This window comes from Salvelinus alpinus, chromosome 22 (genome assembly GCF_045679555.1).
Source record: "Salvelinus alpinus chromosome 22, SLU_Salpinus.1, whole genome shotgun sequence".
Taxonomy (NCBI): Eukaryota; Metazoa; Chordata; class Actinopteri; order Salmoniformes; family Salmonidae; genus Salvelinus; species Salvelinus alpinus.
The window spans coordinates 38,024,843-38,046,288 of NC_092107.1; the positions used below are offsets into that span (position 1 = coordinate 38,024,843).

At 44.7% G+C, this 21,446-nt stretch overlaps 1 protein-coding gene across 1 annotated transcript in view; it reads right to left on the reverse strand.

The window, feature by feature from the left end:
- The window catches only part of si (sucrase-isomaltase), a 168,120-nt gene that overhangs the window by 63,178 nt on the left and 83,496 nt on the right, over positions 1-21,446 (reverse strand). The window contains exons 20-29 of the mRNA XM_071360047.1: positions 19,729-19,785; positions 17,193-17,317; positions 16,703-16,791; positions 16,109-16,158; positions 15,846-16,013; positions 6,397-6,555; positions 6,024-6,230; positions 5,704-5,858; positions 5,178-5,346; positions 3,774-3,870 (exon numbers count right to left, since the gene is read on the reverse strand). Of these exons, the coding sequence (XP_071216148.1) occupies positions 3,774-3,870; positions 5,178-5,346; positions 5,704-5,858; positions 6,024-6,230; positions 6,397-6,555; positions 15,846-16,013; positions 16,109-16,158; positions 16,703-16,791; positions 17,193-17,317; positions 19,729-19,785 (1,276 nt within the window). The remainder of the gene's footprint in view (positions 1-3,773; positions 3,871-5,177; positions 5,347-5,703; positions 5,859-6,023; positions 6,231-6,396; positions 6,556-15,845; positions 16,014-16,108; positions 16,159-16,702; positions 16,792-17,192; positions 17,318-19,728; positions 19,786-21,446) is intronic.

Sequence of the window (21,446 nt, forward strand, 5' to 3'; positions counted from 1 at the left end):
GAAGAGGAAAACACGACTGAAGAGGAAAACACTACTGAAGAGGAAAACACGACTGAAGAGGAAAACACTACTGAAGAGGAAAACACGACTGAAGAGGAAAACACTACTGAAGAGGAAAACACTACTGAAGAGGAAAACACTACTGAAGAGGAAAACACTACTGACGAGGAAAACACTACTGACGAGGAAAACACGACTGAAGAGGAAAACACGACTGAAGAGGAAAACACGACTGAAGTTCGGCCAACACATTACCAGTAGTACTCGCGCTTAAAAAAACTCTCAACCATTGTTACTCTCCTATTCGGGATGGCTACAAGGCCCTTTGGCAAATCAGATCACGATTCCATTCTGCTCCACCCTTCCTACAGGCAGAAACTCAAAAAGGAAGAACCCATACTAAGGTCTACACAACACTGGTCTGACCAATCGGAATCCATGCTTCAAGATTGTTTTGATCATGCAGACTGGGATACGTTCCGGGTTGCCTCTGGGAATAACATTGACGTATACACTGACACGGTTACTGAGTTCATCAGGAAGTGAATAGGGGATGTTATTCCCATTGTGACTATTAAAGCCTATCCAAAATGAAAACAGTGGATAGATGGCAGTATTCACGCAAAGTGACTGGGAATATGTTTGAATACAGACAGTCCAGTTACGCATAAGGCAATTTAACAGGCAAAAAGTCAGTACAGAGACAAAATGGAGTCGCAATTCAACGGCTCAGACACGAGACGCATGTGGCAGGGTCTCACGGACTACGAAGGGAAGTCGAGCAACGTTGCAGACACCGACGTCTTGCTCCCAGACAAGCTAAACACCTTCTTCGCCCGCTTTGAGGATAACAAAGTGCCAACAACGCGGGCCACTTCCGAAGACTGTGGGCTCTCCTTCTCCGTGGCCGATGTGAGTAAGACATTTAAGCGTCTTAACCCTTGCAAGGCTGCCGGCAAAGACGGCATCCCTAGCCGCGTCCAATTTGCTGGAGTGTTTACGTACATATTCAATCTCTCCCTATACCAGTCTGCTGTTCCCACTTGCTTCAAGATGTCCACCATTGTTTCTGTACCCAAGATAGTGAAGGTAATTGAACTAAATTACTATCACTCCGTAGCACTCACTTCTGTCATCAAGAGAGACTCTTTGAGACTAGTCAAGGATCCTATCAACGACACCTTACCTGTCACCTACTGCAATTTGCATGCCACCCCAATAGATACACAGATGATGCAATCACCATCACACTGCACACTGCCCTATCCCATCTGGACAAGATGAATACCTATGTAAGAATGCTGTTCATTGACTACAGCTCAGCATTCAACACCATAGTACCCTCCAAGCTCACCATTAAGCTCAGGGCCCTGGGTCTGAACCCCGCCCTGTGCAACTGGGTCCTGGACTTCCTGACGGGCCGCCCCCAGGTGGTGAAGGTAGGAAACAACACCTCCACTTCACTGATCCTCAACACTGGAGCCCCACAACGTGTGTGCTCAGCCCCCTCCTGCACTCCCTGTTCACCCATGACTTCATGGCCACGCACACCTCCAACTCAATCATCAATTTTGCAGACGACACAACGGTGGCAGGCCTGATTAGCAACAGTGGTGAGAAAGGGAGGAGGTGAGAGCCCTGGCTGAGTGTTGCCATGAAAATAACCTCTCCCTCAAAATCAACGAATTGAAGAAGCTGATCATGGACTTCAGGAGACAGCAGAGGGAGCACACCCCCATCCACATTGACGGGGCCGTGGTGGAAAAGGTGAAAAGCTTAACGTTCCTCTGTGTACCCATTAAAGACAATCTGAAATGGTCCACCCACACAGAAAGTGTGCTGAAGAAGGCGCAACAGCACCTCTTCAACTTTTACAAATGCATCATTGAGAGCATCCTGTCAGGCTGTACCACCGCCTGGTACTGCAACAGCACCGTCTGCAACCGCAGGGCTCTCCAGAGGGTGGTGAGGTCTGCCCAACGCATCACCGGGTACACACTGCCTGTCCTCCAGGACATCTTCAGACCCTTTATGTTCTCCACATATTGTTACCTTACAGCTTTTTTATCAATTTTTTTGAAAATATTTTTTTCCTCATCAATCTACACATAATACCCCATAATGACAAAGCGAAAACATTTTTTTTCATACATTTTGGCAAATGTATTTATATAAGTGTTCAGAACCTCAGAGCCTTGAGACTCAAAATTAACCTCAGATGCATCCTATTTCCATTGATCATCTTTGGGCTGTTTCTGCAACTTGGTTGGAGCCCACCTGTGGTAAATGTAATTAATTGGACATGATTTGGAAAGGTACACACCTGTCTATATAAGGTCCTACAGTTGACAGTGCATGTCAGAGAAAAAACCAAGCCATGCGGTCGAAGGAATTGTCCGTAGAGCTCCGAGACAGGATTGTGTCGAGGCACAGATCTTGGGAAGGGTACCAAAATGTCTTCAGCATTGAAGGTGCCCAAAAACAGTGGTCTCCATCGTTCTTAAATGGAAGAAGTTTGGAATCACCAAGACTCTTCCTAGAGCTGGCCGCCCAGCCAGACTGAACACTCAGGGGACAGAGAGATCCCTGATGAAAACCTGGTCCAGAGCGCTCAGGACCTCAGACTGGGCGCGAAGGTTCACCTTCCAACAGGACAATGACCCGAAGAACACAGCCAAGACAACGCAGGAGTGGCTTCCTTGAGTGGCCCAGCCAGAGCCCGGACCTGAACCCGATCGAACATCTCTGGAGAGACCTTAAAATAGCTGTGCAGCGACGCTCCCCATTCAACCTGACAGATCTTGAGAGGATCTGCAGAGAAGAATGGGAGAAACTCCGCAAATACAGGTGTGCCAAGCTTGTAGCATCATACCCAAAGAAATACTGAGTAAAGGGTCTGAATACTTATACATTCGCTAACATTTCATAAAAACAGTTTTTCCTTTGTCATTATGGGGTTCTGTGTGTAGATTGATGTTGAAGAAAAAAAAACAATTTAATCCATTTTAGAATAAGGCTGTAACGTAAGAAAAGGTGGAAAAAGTCAAGGGGTCTGAATACTTTCTCAATGCACTGTAACCCTGGACTCAGACATTGATCGCTCTGATATAGCTATATTTCTTAATTCCATTATTTTACTGTTAGATTTGTTTGTTTTGTTGTGTATTGTTAGTTATTACTGCGCTGTTGGATCTAGGAACACAAGCATTTCGAGAAACACCCGCAATAACATCTGCTAAATATGTTCATGTGATCAATAACATCTGTTAAATATGTTCATGTGATCAATAACATCTGTTAAATATGTTCATGCGACCAGTAACATCTGCTAAATATGTTAATGTGACCAATACATTTTTCTTTGATTTGAGTACCATTACATTGAACATTTACATTTCAGTCATTTAGCAGACAGTCATTCTGCGAACGACTGAAAAACATTGTTCTATATCCTATCAGAACACCTGCAGCTGAAGTGACAACAGTGTTGTTTCATGCCCTGGACACAGAAAGTTCTTTGGCAGGGATTGTTGTTGTTTACTCAGTCTGGTCCAGAAGGAGAAAAGCATGTGACTCTTTTCAGTGTGTGCTGTGCAGTATTGTCTCCAATGATGTAAGTTATATACTGTACATTCTGTCAGAAGGACATATGCTAACACGTTGCAAAGTGTCCTCACACGTTCACATAAATATACATAGATTAATGAATATATGACTGAATGCATATGGCCAGGCACATAAAGTGTGTGTGTGAATGTGTGAGTTGTCCTCACCCATAGCGTTGCTGTTCAGCAGTAGTACACCGTGAGCATCGGCGGTCGTCTCTAGACCCATATAGAAGGGATGCACACCATAGCCATTCAACTTATACTGTACCGGGAGAGATAGAGAGAGAGAGAGATTAAAAATTATGCATTAGATCAGAGAGTCACAGAGTTAATTTGAGTGGAGGCACAGATAGAGACTGGTTACTGAGTTCCCTCTGTGGAGGCAGAGAGAGAGACTGGATACTGAGTTCCCTCTGTGGAGGCAGAGAGAGGGACTGGATACTGAGTTCCCTCTGTGGAGGCAGAGAGAGGGACTGGATACTGAGTTCCCTCTGTGGAGGCAGAGAGCGAGACTGGTTACTGAGTTCCCTCTGTGGAGGCAGAGAGAGAGACTGGATACTGAGTTCCCTCTGTGGAGGCAGAGATATAGATTGGATGCTGAGTTCCCTCTGTGGAGAAAAAGATAGATATTGCATACTGAGTTCCCTTTGTGAAGGAAGCGATAGAGAAAGGTTACTGAGATCCCTCTGTGGAGGCAGAGATAGAGACAGGTTACTGAGATCCCTCTGTGGAGGCAGAGATAGAGACAGGTTACTGAGATCCCTCTGTGGAGGCAGAGATAGAGACAGGTTACTGAGATCCCTCTGTGGAGGCAGAGATAGAGACAGGTTACTGAGATCCCTCTGTGGAGGCAGAGATAGAGACATGTTACCACTGGGAATATCAAAGTCATTACTACCTGTTCCATGACAAAAAGGAACGTGTTCATGTTTAATGTGATGGCTCTGAGGTATGTCTCTGTCTGTGTGTGTGTGTGTGTGTGTGTGTGTGTGTGTGTGTGTGTGTGTGTGTGTGTGTGTGTGTGTGTGTGTGTGTGTGTGTGTGTGTGTGTGTGTGTGTGTGTGTGTGTGTGTGTGTGTGTGTGTGTGTGTGTGTGTCTGTGTGTGTGTGTGTGTGTGTGTCTCTGGGACCTGGTGGCATTAGGACGTGGCATGATGTCACGAGTCAGAAGAGAAAGGTTGTTAGCTCTAACAAGGACTGACAGCTAATGACGACACACACAATCACACAAAAACGCACGAGCACACCCACACACCCACACACACACACACACACACAGACACACACACACACACACACACACACAGAGACACACACATAGGAGAGGCTCAAGAGGGGAACATACACACTGCAGTACCATGTGGAGTTGTCATAACAATTAAACAGGATGAAGCAGCCATGAGCAGACTTCTTGGCCCTGCGTGGGCATTATGAATGTCATCATTATACTGCTCCATCTGGTCAAATGCCAACAGACACTGATAGGAAGTTTTCAATGAAATATAATGTCTACTGTGTTTGGGACCGTGTGTGTGCGTCAGTGCATGTGTGTGTGTGTGAGTGACTCACCCCAGGAGGCTGGTCCTTAGTGAACATGCCCCAGGTATTATAGTTGAGATCGTGTTTGTATGAGGTGTGTTCTGTCTCTCCAAAGCCGTAGACATAATCTGAAGACAGACGTGTTGACACCTGGATGAACAGATCTGAGAAGGTAAAGCCTGGCAACGCAGAGTCCCATCTGAGAGAGAGAGAGAGAGAGAGAGAGAGAGAGAGAGAGAGAGAGAGAGAGAGAGAGAGAGAGAGAGAGAGAGAGAGAGAGAGAGAGAGAGAGAGAGAGCGAGAGCGAGAGAGAGAGAGAGAGAGCGAGAGCGAGAGCGAGAGAGAGAGAGAGAGAGAGAGAGAGAGAGAGAGAGAGAGAGAGAGAGAGAGAGAGAGAGAGAGAGAGCGAGAGCGAGAGAGAGAGAGAGAGAGAGACAGAGACAGAGACAGAGATTTTTATTCATCCTTCACCAGCATGGTCATTGTTTGTACCCCATTCTCAGATCTATGGTGGTGTTAGCATCCAGTGACTGTGGCTATGAGGGAGGTCACTTACATTAATGTGCCAGTGCTCTTTCTGGTGACCTGGATGCCAAAAGGCTGTTTTTGGACCTGGACGATATAAAGTCTCTTGTTCTCATCTGTCTCTGGTGTGGAGGGGACATTAAGGGGGACAGGAACCTCAAATCGCTTATTTGTAGGGTCATAGATCTAGAGAGAGAGAGAGAGAAAGACACAGATAGAAAGATAGAGAGAGAGAAAGACAGAGAGAGAGAGACAGAGAGAGAGAGAGAGAGACAGAGAGAGAGAGAGCGATGAGAGCCATGTGACACTAACTGAGTCATTCCAATCTTTCAGTCAAAGGAGGGAAGGAACCTTAAACTGCAGCAGGTCTGCACTGTGGAATTTGATCTCCACTCTGAGAAGGTTTATGTCTGGAGATTCCGGTCTTCCGCTGCTCCGGAGCCCAGCGTTCCGCGTGATGTTGAAGCTCCAGCCGGAAGGTTGCTCTGTCACCGTGGTAGCGGTGTAACCATAGTCCTCAGGGTAGTAACACCACGGGACGCCTTCATTGGCAGACGCCTGGTCAGGAGAGAGACATTAAAAGTATCAACATGGGTGTTTTGATTAAATACCTCTGGAGGAACTGAGTGTGTGTGTGTGTGTGCGCGCGTGCGTGCGTGTGTGTGTGTGTGTGCGTGCGTGTGTGTGGGGGGTGTGTGTGGGTGTGTGTGTATTTGAGACCCACCCCCCAGATGCAGCCCCTGGCCCGACACTTGGTCTCGTCACTGTCGGGCTCTGGGTAGCAGTCAAAGCGCTGGGTCTCTGGCGTTGGATCTCTGTCCTGGTCCCATCGCACGGTGTAGTTCTGACCCAGAGTCAGATTCAAATCTCTCAGATACAACACCTAGGACCAAGAGAGGAGGGGGGAGGGAAGTGGGAGATAGGTGACAGAGATGGGTGGGGGGACAAAGTGAGAGACAGAGAGTATATTTAAGCAATAAGTCATGATGGGGTGTGGAATATGGCCAATATACCACGGCTAAGGGCTGTTCTTATGCATTAATATGGAGTTGCTCCCTGCTTTGCTGCTATAAAAGCCTCCACTCTTCTGGGAAGACTTTCCACTAGATGCTGGAACATTGCTTTGGGGACTCACTTCCATTCAGCCACAAGAGCATTAGTGAGGTCGGGCACTGATGTTGGACGATTAAGCCTGGCTTGCAGTCGGCTTTACAATTCATCCCAAACGTGTTGGATGGGGTTGAAGTTCTTCCACAACGATCTCGACAAACCGTTTCTGTATGAACCTCGCTTTGTGCTCGGGGGCTTTGTCATGCTGAAACAGAAAAGGGCCTTCCCCAAAACTGTTGCCACAAAGTTGGAAGCACAGAATAGTCTAGAAGGTCATTGTATGCTGTAGCGTTAAGATTTCCCTTTACTGGAACTAAGGAGCCAGAACCATGAAAACAGACCCAGACCATTATTCCTCCTCCACCAAACTTTACAGTTGGCACTATGCATTTGGGCAGGTAGCGTTGTCCTGGCCACCGCCAAACCCAGATTCGTCCATCGGACTGCCAGATGGAGAAGAGTGATTCATTACTCCAGAAAATGTGAGTCCAATGGTGGGAAGCTTTACACCACTCAAGCCGACGTTTGGCATTGCGCACGGTGGTCTTAGGCTTGTGTGCGGCTGCTCGGCCATGGAAACCCATTTCATGAAACTCCCGACGAACAGTTATTTTGCTGACGTTGCTCCCAGAGGCAGTTTGGAACTTGGTAGTGAGTGTTGCAACCGAGGAAAGAAGCAGGAGCTTGTGTGGCCTACCACTTTGCGGCTGAGCCGTTGTTGCTCTACATTTTTTTAAATGAACCTATTTTTAACTAGGCAAGTCAGTTAAGAACAAATTCTTATTTAAAATGATGGCCTACTGGGGAAAAGTGGGTTAACTGCCTTGTTCAGGGGTAGAACAACAGATTTTTACTTTGTCAGCTCAGTGATTCGATACAGCAACCTTTCGGTTACTGGCCCAACGCTCTAACCACTAGGCTACCTGCCGCCCTGAATTATCAGTGCTTAAAGTTGACCGGGGCAGCTCTAGCAGGGCAGAAACTTGACAAACTGACCTGTTGGAAAGGTGGCATCCTATGAGCTCTTCAGTAAGGCCGTTCTAATGCCAATGTTTCGCTATGGAGATTGCATGGCTGTGTGCACGATTTAATACAACTGTCAGCAATGAGTGTGGCTGAAATAGACGAATCCCAGTAAAGAAAATTCCTCCTGACAGGTTAAACTGTAGGTAACCCTGGTCTGTCTGAGATATAGCTAACACTTTCACCTACCTACCACCACCATTTTCGTACCTCTATCATCCATACCTACCACCACCATGTTAGTAGCTACCTCTATCATCCATACCTACCACCATGTTAGTAGCTACCTCTATCATCCATACCTACCTTCCACCATGTTAATACCTCTATCATCCATACCTACCTACCTACCTACCTACAACCATGTTAGTAGCTACCTCTATCATCCATACCTACCTACCACCATGTTAGTAGCTACCTATATCATACTTACCTTTCTTCCTACCACCATGGTAGAAGCTACCTCTATCATCCATACCTACCTACCACCATGTTAATAGCTACCTCTATCATACCTACCTACCAACCTACCACCATGGTGGAAGCTACCGCTATCATACCTACCTACCTACCTGCCACCATGTTAATAGCTAACTATATCATACCTACCTACCACCATGGTAGAAGTTACCGCTATCATACCTACCTACCTACCACCATGTTAATAGCTATCTCTATCATACCTACCTACCTACCTACCCACCTACCTACCTACCACCATGTTAATAGCTACCTCTATCATACCTACCTACCTACCACCATGGTAGAAGTTACCGCTATCATACCTACCTACCTACCACCATGTTAATAGCTACCTCTATCATACCTACCTACCTACCTACCTACCACCATGGTAGAAGCTACAGCTATCATAACTACCTACATACCACCATGTTAATAGCTACCTATATCATACCTACCTACCTACCTACCACCATGGTAGAAGCTACAGCTATCATAACTACCTACCTACCACCATGTTAATAGCTACCTCTATCATCCATATCTACCTACATACCACCATGGTGGAAGCTACCGCTATCATACCTACCTACCTACCTACCACCATGTTAATAGCTAACTATATCATACCTACCTACCACCATGGTAGAAGTTACCGCTATCATACCTACCTACCTACCTACCTACCACCATGTTAATAGCTACCTATATCATACCTACCTACCTACATACCTACCACCATGGTAGAAGCTACAGCTATCATACCTACCTACCTACCTACCACCATGTTAATAGCTACCTCTATCACACCTACCTACCTACCTACCTACTACCATGGTAGAAGCTACCGCTATCATACCTACCTACCTGCCACCATGTTAATAGCTACCTCTATCATACCTACCTACCTACCTACCACCATGGTAGAAGCTACAGCTATCATACCTACCTACCTACCACCATGGTAATAGCTACCTCTATCATACCTACCTACCTACCTACCGACCGACCGACCGACCTACCTACCTACCTACCTACCTACCTACCTACCTACCACCATGGTAGAAGCTACAGCTATCATAACTACCTACCTACCACCTTGTTAATAGCTACCTATATCATACCTACCTACCTACCTACCACCATGGTAGAAGCTACAGCTATCATAACTACCTACCTACCACCATGTTAATAGCTACCTCTATTATCCATATCTACCTACCTACCACCATGGTGGAAGCTACCGCTATCATACCTACCTACCTACCACCATGTTAATAGCTAACTATATCATACCTACCTACCACCATTGTAGAAGTTACCGCTATCATACCTACCTACCTACCTACCTACCACCATGTTAATAGCTACCTATATCATACCTACCTACCTACCACCATGTTAATAGCTACCTATATCATACCTACCTACCTACATACCTACCACCATGGTAGAAGCTACAGCTATCATACCTACCTACCTACCTACCACCATGTTAATAGCTACCTCTATCACACCTACCTACCTACCTACCTACCTACTACCATGGTAGAAGCTACCGCTATCATACCTACCTACCTGCCACCATGTTAATAGCTAGGTCTATCATACCTACCTACCTACCTACCTACCTAACACCATGGTAGAAGCTACAGCTATCATACCTACCTACCTAACACCATGGTAATAGCTACCTCTATCACACCTACCTACCTACCACCCTACCTACCTACCTACCACCATGGTAGAAGCTACAGCTATCATACATACCTACCTACCTACCTACCTACCACCATGTTAATAGCTACCTCTATCATCCATATCTACCTACCTACCACCATGGTAGAACCATGGTAGAACCATTCCACCATGGTAGAACCTACCGCTACCGCTATGGTAGGTTCTATGGTAGAACCTTCCATGTTAATAGCTACCTACCTACCTACCACCATGTTAGTAGCGACCTCTATCATACCTACCTACCACCATGGTAGAATATACCTCTATCATATCTATCTACCACCATGTTAATACCTCTATCATACCTACCACCATGTTAGTACCACTATCATACCTACCTACCACCATGTTAATACCTCTATCATACCTACCACCATGTTAATACCTCTATCATACCTACCTACCACCATGTTAGTACCTCTATCATACCTACCACCATGTTAGTACCACTATCATACCTACCTACCACCATATTAGTACCTCTATCATACCTACCACCATGTTAATACCTCTATCATACCTACCACCATGTTAGTACCTCTATCATACCTACCTACCACCATGTTAATACCTCTATCATACCTATCACCATGTTAATACCTCTATCATACCTACCACCATGTTAGTACCTCTATCATACCTACCACCATGTTAATACCTCTATCATACCTACCACCATGTTAATACCACTATCATACCTACCTACCACCATGTTAGTACCTCTATCATACCTACCACCATGTTAGTACCTCTATCATACCTACCTACCACCATGTTAGTACCTCTATCATACCTACCACCATGTTAGTACCACTATCATACCTACCTACCACCATGTTAATACCTCTATCATACCTACCACCATGTTAGTACCTCTATCATACCTACCACCATGTTAGTACCACTATCATACCTACCACCATGTTAGTACCACTATCATACCTACCCCCATGTTAATACCTCTATCATACCTACCTACCACCATGTTAATACCTCTATCATACCTACCACCATGTTAATACCTCTATCATACCTACCACCATGTTAATACCTCTATCATACCTACCACCATGTTAGTACCTCTATCATACCTACCTACCACCATGGTAGTACCTCTATCATACCTACCACCATGTTAGTACCACTATCATACCTACCTAACACCATGTTAATACCTCTATCATACCTACCACCATGTTAGTACCTCTATCATACCTACCACCGTGTTAGTACCACTATCATATGTACCACCATGTTAGTCCCTCTATCATACCTACCTACCACCATGTTAGTACCTCTATCATACCTACCACCATGTTAGTACCACTATCATATGTACCACCATGTTAGTACCTCTATCATACCTACCACCATGTTAGTACCACTATCATACCTACCACCATGTTAATACCTCTATCATACCTACCACCATGTTAGTACCTCTATCATATCTACCACCATGTTAGTACCTCTATCATACCTACCACCATGTTAGTACCTCTATCATACCTGCCACCATGTTAATACCTCTATCATACCTACCACCATGTTAATACCTCTATCATATGTACCACCATGTTAATACCTCTATCATATGTACCACCATGTTAGTACCTCTATCATATCTACCACCATGTTAATACCTCTATCATACCTACCACCATGTTAGTACCACTATCATACCTACCTACCACCATGTTAGTACCTCTATCATACCTACCACCATGTTAATACCTCTATCATACCTACCTACCACCATGTTAGTACCTCTATCATACCTACCACCATGTTAGTACCACTATCATACCTACCTACCACCATGTTAGTACCTCTATCATACCTACCACCATGTTAATACCTCTATCATACCTACCACCATGTTAGTACCTCTATCATACCTACCTACCACCATGTTAATACCTCTATCATACCTACCACCATGTTAATACCTCTATCATACCTACCACCATGTTAGTACCTCTATCATACCTACCACCATGTTAATACCTCTATCATACCTACCACCATGTTAATACCTCTATCATACCTACCACCATGTTAATACCTCTATCATACCTACCACCATGTTAATACCTCTATCATACCTACCACCATGTTAGTACCTCTATCATACCTACCACCATGTTAGTACCACTATCATACCTACCACCATGTTAATACCTCTATCATACCTACCACCATGTTAATACCTCTATCATACCTACCACCATGTTAATACCTCTATCATACCTACCACCATGTTAGTACCTCTATCATACCTACCTACCACCATGCTAATACCTCTATCATACCTACCACCATGTTAATACCTCTATCATACCTACCTACCACCATGTTAGTACCTCTATCATATGTACCACCATGTTAGTACCTCTATCATACCTACCACCATGTTAGTACCACTATCATACCTACCTACCACCATGTTAATACCTCTATCATACCTACCACCATGTTAATACCTCTATCATACCTACCTACCACCATGTTAGTACCTCTATCATACCTACCACCATGTTAGTACCTCTATCATACATACCTACCACCATGTTAATACCTCTATCATACCTACCACCATGTTAATACCTCTATCATACCTACCACTATGTTAATACCTCTATCATACCTACCACCATGTTAGTACCTCTATCATACCTACCTACCACCATGTTAGTACCACTATCATACCTACCACCGTGTTAGTACCTCTATCATACCTACCACCATGTTAGTACCTCTATCATACATACCTACCACCATGTTAGTACCACTATCATACCTACCTACCACCATGTTAGTACCACTATCATATCTACCACCATGTTAGTACCACTATCATACCTACCTACCACCATGTTAATACCTCTATCATACCTACCACCATGTTAATACCTCTATCATACCTACCACTATGTTAATACCTCTATCATACCTACCACCATGTTAGTACCTCTATCATACCTACCTACCACCATGTTAGTACCACTATCATACCTACCACCGTGTTAGTACCTCTATCATACCTACCTACCACCATGTTAGTACCTCTATCATATGTACCACCATGTTAGTACCTCTATCATACCTACCTACCACCATGTTAATACCTCTATCATACCTACCACCATGTTAATACCTCTATCATATGTACCACCATGTTAGTACCTCTATCATACCTACCTACCACCATGTTAGTACCTCTATCATAAGTACCACCATGTTATTACCTCTATCATACCTACCTACCACCATGTTAGTACCTCTATCATACCTACCACCATGTTAATACCTCTATCATATGTACCACCATGTTAGTACCTCTATCATACCTACCTAACACCATGTTAGTACCTCTATCATATGTACCACCATGTTAGTACCTCTATCATACCTACCTACCACCATGTTAGTACCTCTATCATACCTACCACCATGTTAATACCTCTATCATATGTACCACCATGTTAGTACCTCTATCATACCTACCTACCACCATGTTAGTACCTCTATCATATGTACCACCATGTTAGTACCTCTATCATACCTACCACCATGTTAGTACCTCTATCATACCTACCACCATGTTAGTACCTCTATCATACCTACCTATCACCATGTTAATACCTCTATCATACATTTACATTTACATTTAAGTCATTTAGCAGACGCTCTTATCCAGAGCGACTACCACCATGTTAATACCTCTATCATACCTACCACCATGTTAGTACCTCTATCATACCTACCTACCACCATGTTAATACCTCTATCATACCTACCACCATGTTAATACCTCTATCATACCTACCACCATGTTAGTACCACTATCATACCTACCACCATGTTAATACCTCTATCATACCTACCACCATGTTAGTACCTCTATCATACCTACCACCATGTTAGTACCTCTATCATACCTACCACCATGTTAGTACCTCTATCATACCTACCACCATGTTAGTACCTCTATCATACCTACCACCATGTTAGTACCACTATCATACCTACCACCATGTTAGTATCACTATCATACCTACCACCATGTTAGTACCTCTATCATACCTACCTACCACCATGTTAATACCTCTATCATACATACCACCATGTTAGTACCTCTATCATACCTACCACCATGTTAATACCTCTATCATACCTACCTACCACCATGTTAATACCACTATCATACCTACCTACCACCATGTTAGTACCTCTATCATACCTACCACCATGTTAGTACCTCTATCATACCTACCACCATGTTAGTACCTCTATCATACCTACCTACCACCATGTTAATACCTCTATCATACCTACCTACCACCATGTTAGTACCTCTATCATACCTACCACCATGTTAGTACCTCTATCATACCTACCACCATGTTAATACCACTATCATACCTACCACCATGTTAGTACCTCTATCATACCTACCACCATGTTAATACCTCTATCATACCTACCACCATGTTAGTACCTCTATCATACCTACCTACCACCATGTTAATACCTCTATCATACCTACCACCATGTTAGTACCTCTATCATACCTACCACCATGTTAATACCTCTATCATACCTACCACCATGTTAGTACCTCTATCATACCTACCACCATGTTAGTACCACTATCATACCTACCTACCACCATGTTAGTACCTCTATCATACCTACCACCATGTTAATACCTCTATCATACCTACCACCATGTTAATACCTCTATCATACCTACCACCATGTTAATACCTCTATCATACCTACCACCATGTTAGTACCTCTATCATACCTACCACCATGTTAATACCTCTATCACACCTACCTACCACCATGTTAGTACCTCTATCATACCTACCTACCACCATGTTAATACCTCTATCATACCTACCACCATGTTAATACCTCTATCATACCTACCACCATGTTAGTACCTCTATCATACCTACCACCATGTTAATACCTCTATCATACCTACCTACCACCATGTTAGTACCTCTGTCATACCTACCTACCACCATGTTAATACCTCTATCATACCTACCACCATGTTAGTACCTCTATCATACCTACCTACCACCATGGTAATACCTCTATCATACCTACCACCATGTTAGTACCTCTATCATACCTACCACCATGTTAATACCTCTATCATACCTACCTACCACCATGTTAGTACCTCTATCATACCTACCTACCACCATGTTAATACCTCTATCATACCTACCACCATGTTAATACCTCTATCATACCTACCACCATGTTAGTACCTCTATCATACCTACCACCATGTTAATACCTCTATCATACCTACCTACCACCATGTTAGTACCTCTATCATACCTACCTACCACCATGTTAATACCTCTATCATACCTACCTACCACCATGTTAGTACCTCTATCATACCTACCTACCACCATGTTAATACCTCTATCATACCTACCACCATGTTAATACCTCTATCATACCTACCACCATGTTAGTACCACTATCATACCTACCTACCACCATGTTAATACCTCTATCATACCTACCTACCACCATGTTAATACCTCTATCATACCTACCACCATGTTAGTACCTCTTTCCTGACCATAATGTAGAAAATTTACTTCCATATCTTCCTCTGGAAGACTAACCTTGAACTGAATTATGTGAATGTGTCCTCTCCTGCTGCTTATGTTGGGCTTGGATTCTCACCAAGGTAAGATAAATACAGCGAGATAGTAGTGATAGGCAGTTCTCTCAAGGTCCTCCGCTCCACTGTATCTGTGAGAGTCATGTATGTTGGGTAGCAACAGCAGCCTTGGTTACCTGCTTGATGGTATCATATTTGAAAGTAGATACGACGACATTGTTGTTGTTGTGGGTAACATTGACAGTCACGGGGGGACTGGAGACTCCCAACACGGTGATGTTCTCAAACTTCAGGTTGTTTGGGTCAATGTACCCAGAATGCATCACCTGGATGGTCAACTCGCCCTGAGTGAGAACATACAGTAGAATGAGGTTACACCTAGACACTGATCTTAGGTAAGATTTGACTTGTTTTGGTATTATTAATAACATCTACTTACATTGTTAACAGAGAACTGGTAGTGCATGTAGTTGCCAGTTTCAACAGTATCTGAGGGAGAGAGAGAGAGAGAGAGAGAGAGAGAGAGAGAGAGAGAGAGAGAGAGAGAGAGAGAGAGAGAGAGAGAGAGAGAGAGAGAGAGAGAGAGAGAGAGAGAGAGAGAGAGAGAGAGAGAGAGAGAGCGAGAGAGAGCGAGAGCGAGAGCGAGAGCGAGAGCGAGAGAGAGAGAGAGAGAGAGAGAGAGAGAGAGAGAGAGAGAGAGAGAGAGAGAGATTAATTATGAAAGCAAGTCCTCATCTTACGAATAAACACTTGTTTGGTTACTACATGATTCCATATGTGTTATTTTATAGTGTTGATGTCTTCTCTATTATTCTACAATGTAGAAAATAGTCAAAACAATTAAGAAAAACCCTTGAATGAGTAGGTGTGTTCAAACTTTTAACTGGTACTGTATATGCCCCCCCCCCCCCCCCCCACTTCTAAACTAAAGTTGTGCCCCCACACACAAACATCTATGCACACAAACACACACACAAACACACACACGTAGACACACACATACACACTAACTCCGTCTGACTTGTTGAAATACCTCGAGAGTCTCCGTCATCCCAGAATAGCTCTCCTGCTGCTGTGTTGTTGTCATCGAGCGCAACGATCAGACCCATGGGGTTACGCCGACTGAGGGGAACACACACACACACACACACACACACACACACACACACACACACACACACACACACACACACACACACACACACACACACATTTTGCAGGGAACTAAAATAAAAAAGGGGAAATGAACCGCTTTGAAGTTGTTTATGAATATGTATAAACTTAGCGGTTCAAGCCCTGAATGCTGATTGGCTGAAAGCCGTGGTATATCAGACCGTATACCACGGGTATGACAAAACAGTTTATAATAGCAGACACATTATACTTAATAAGCAATCAGGACCTCAGGGGTTTGTGGTATATGGCCAATATACCACTGCTAAGGGCTGTATCCAGACACTCCTCAGACCTTATTGGTTAAGGATACTGTGCATGACTGTGCAATCATTCGTGGGTGTGTGTACCTGTAAACAGTTGTGACCGCAGGTCTCTGAATAGGTAGAATAGCGCCGCCCCTGATGTGTAAACCAAGCTTGTCTGCAGGCAGGTACATCTCAACTTGCTGCTTACGGACTGTAATTTTCTCTTCCTGATTGGTTAATGGGAAAATAATCAACTAGTTGAAAAGCACAACATAAAGTATGCCGGGCAGAAGAAATGGCAGAATAACATGTTCTCACACATACAGTAGATGTACCTGTATTGAAGAGAGAGATGGAGTGAGAGACTGAGAAATGATTGTCCTAAAGCCCCCTTGCCTATCTCTGTCCATGAGGGTATTTCGCCTTCTCATACTAAAATAGCTCACTTACACACTACAGCAGCTCAAAGAAAAATTCCAAACCTCAAATAATTTCTAACACCCTAAGGACGGAATGTTCAGACCAGCTCAGGACAATTTAGAGCACTTCTTCTCTCTCTCTCTCTCATTCTCTATTCTCCATCTGGGATATGGAGGTAGAGAAAGAGAAGGGAGTCACTAGAGCGTCTAGAAGTAATTTCAGATCGCATCGCCTCATTGTCAGTGCTAAGTAGGGCTCCACTCCTCCCCCTCCACTCCTCCCCCTCCTCAACTTGTCTTCCTCTTCCACTCCTCCCCCTTCTCCACTCCTCCCCCTCCTCAACTTGTCTTCCTCTTACACTCCTCCCCCTTCTCCACTCCTCCCCCTCCTCAACTTGTCTTCCTCCTCCTTTCTGCCCCCTCTTCTCTTCCCCCTCCTCAACTCCACCCCCTCCTCTACACCTTCCCCCCCCCAACTTTTTCCCTCCTCCTCTCCTCCCCCTCCTCAACTCGTCTTCCTCTCCTTCTCCTCCTCCCCCACCTCAACTCGTCTTCCTCTTCCACTCCTCCCCCTCCTACACTCCTCCCTCACCTCAACTCGTCTTCCTCTTCCACTCCTCCACTCCTCCCCCACCTCAACTCGTCTTCCTCTTCCACTCCTCCCCCTCCTACACTCCTCCCTCACCTCAACTCGTCTTCCTCTTCCACTCCTCCCTCTCCTACACTCCTCCCCCACCTCAACTTGTCTTCCTCCTCCTCTCCTCTCCTCTCCTCCCCTTCCTCAACTCATTTTCCTCTTCTCTTTCCTCTTATCCTATTCTCTCATTTTGTCTTCTCCTTCTACTCTCATCTCCTCCAACGTCTCTCCTCCTGTTCACCTCATCTCCTCCAACGTCTCTCCTCCTGTTCCTCTCATCTCCTCCAACGTCTCTCCTCCTGTTCCCCTCATCTCCTCCAACGTCTCTCCTCCTGTTCCCCTCATCTCCTCCAACGTCTCTCCTCCTGTTCCTCTCATCTCCTCCAACGTCTCTCCTCCTGTTCCCCTCAGTGTTTTTCTTAGTCTTTCATCTCTCCTTCTTCCTCTCCTTCTCCTCCTCCACTCCTCCCCCACCTCAACTCGTCTTCCTCTTCCACTCCTCCCCCTCCTCCACTCCTCCCTCACCTCGACTCGTCTTCCTCTTCCACTCCTCCCCCTCCTAGACTCCTCCCTCACCTCAACTCGTCTTCCTCTTCCACTCCTCCCCCACCTCAACTCGTCTTCCTCTTCCATTCCTCCCCCTCCTACACTCCTCCCTCACCTCAACTCGTCTTCCTCTTCCACTCCTCCCCCTCCTACACTCCTCCCCCACCTCAACTCGTCTTCCTCTTCCACTCCTCCCTCTCCTACACTCCTCCCCCACCTCAACTCGTCTTCCTCTTCCACTCCTCCCCCTCCTACACTCCTCCCTCACCTCAACTCGTCTTCCTCTTCCACTCCTCCCTCTCCTACACTCCTCCCTCACCTCAACTCGTCTTCCTCTTCCACTCCTCCCTCTCCTACACTCCTCCCCCACCTCAACTTGTCTTCCTCCTCCTCTCCTCTCCTCTCCTCCCCTTCCTCAACTCATTTTCCTCTTCTCTTTCCTCTTATCCTATTCTCTCATTTTGTCTTCTCCTTCTACTCTCATCTCCTCCAACGTCTCTCCTCCTGTGCCTCTCATCTCCTCCAACGTCTCTCCTCCTGTTCCTCATCTCCTCCAACGTCTCTCCTCCTGTTCCCCTCAGTGTTTTTCTTAGTCTTTCATCTCTCCTTCTTTCCTCTCCTGTCAGATACTTTTTTTACTCCTAATTGACTGCACCGCACCGCACCCCATCCTCCTCCCACCCCCCTAACCTCATTGGACCCATCAGGACAAGGCGCAGCAGCGAGGCAACCAATCTAAACTCTCATCTGATCAGAAGCTCTTTACACAGCTGCGTGATGCCCAAATAAGGTCCCGCAGGATCTCAACACCTCTTTAATCTATGAGACAGGGAGTTTCTCTTTCTAGTGTCTCTGTGTCTCCTCTGTCCTTCTTCCTACATATTTCCTCCTTATCGCTATCCCTCTGGATCTGAATGATATAGTACAGCAGTGGTTCTCTTCTCCAGTGTACTTTATGTAAAGGTCTTGTAAATAGTATTTTCCTTATTCATGTCTTTCTAGGAAGGAAGCAAGATGTAGTAAACAGAAAGCTCACCGTTTCATAGTCAAACCACACAGCATCTGGGATGTAGGCTTGGATCCGCTCCACCCCCTGCAGAAATCAACCAATCACACATTAGCAAGGGCAAGGGCAAAACAAACACCAAATGAGGTAATTGGTTGAGCAGACTTCTCCCTATTTCTCTTCACACAACATGGCTGATCAAAAAACGAAACAGTCTTGGAAATGATCTAACAGTAGAGGATCTGGGTTTTGTTGAAGTTATGCCTGCATCACAACTGGATCTGGGGTCACAATCAAAAGCAAAGGCAGCATCAAGAGATGGACAATGGCCTTTGATGATAGTAGGGCGACAGACATGAGTAATCGATAACCAAGCGGCTGTCCTTTGATAGAGCTGTCTTAACTGTGTTCACTGTCCTGCTGACAGACGGGAACACAGAGAGAACAGAGAGATGAAACAGAGAAAAAGAACAGAGGGAACGAACAAAAATAGAGAGAATGAGGATGATGTGTCCTTTTCAAGCAGAGCGATAGTAAAGCATGCCGTCTGTGAACACCACAAGTTCTCCTCTCTGTAACTTTAAAGCCACCGCTGACACCATTTGTTCCATTGGCCTGCCTTGTCCCCTTTAATGTTCTACAGAACCCTGTCATTAGGGATCGGAGAGGCAATTAAATGAAGAGGAGAAGAAAGAGGGGATGGACAAAAGTGGTCAAGAAGAAGAAGTTTCAAGTTGTATTAGTTGTATGTACAGTACGGGATATGAATGGCATACACCATCCAACAAAATGCTTACTTGCAGGTTCCTTCTCGACATTGAAACAACAAAAATAAACAGTAAAATAATTAAAACAGGAACATAAAGTAAATGGCTCAGTAGAATAGAATAAACATTTTAGCATCAGTATAATACAGGAAAGCACAATTTATAGTCCAATATTTCCATGTGTATTGTGTTAGAGGCAAGTGTAAAAGAAGCAGAAGAAGCAGAAGAAGAAGCAGAAGAAGAAGAAGCAGAAGAAGAAGAAGAAGCAGAAGAAGAAGAAGCAGAAGAAGAAGAAGAAGAAGCAGAAGAAGAAGCAGAAGAAGAAGCAGCAGAAGCAGCAGAAGAAGAAGAAGCAGAAGAAGAAGATGCAGAAGAAGCAGAAGAAGAAGAAGAAGCAAAAGAAGAAGAAGAAGCAGAAGAAGCAGAAGAAGAAGAAGTAGAAGAAGAAGAAGCAGAAGAAGAAGCACAAGAAGAAGAAGCACAAGAAGAAGAAGCACAAGAAGAAGAAGCACAAGAAGAAGAAGAAGCAGAAGAAGAAGAAGCAGAAGAAGCAGAAGAAGAAGAAGCAGAAGAGGCTTCCTTGGTCTTTATATTGCTGAATTGTGTAATACAGAAATGTCATTTTTCTCATATCATCCACAGTTCCAGGAAATCCCCATATTTTCCCACAAGTGAAAACCCTCAGACATGATCCAGGTGAATGATAGCTGCTATCTGCACATCGTTAACTGCTGGCTGACTCATTCATAGCTAGCATCAGTCAGCAGCTTGACTAATGCAGAGGGACTGCTAACGCTACCATTAATCCTAACAGTAATTGAAAGGGACAGAGGGCTCGATCCTCATTTGGAGTGACGAGGCAAGTTGAACAGAGGGAAGATCTGAACCTGGGCTCAAGACTCATACGTTGGTCTCAGGTTAGATATTATGAGAAAACAAAAGGGAGAAGGTAGCGGGTAGCGGCAGGTAACCTAGTGGTTA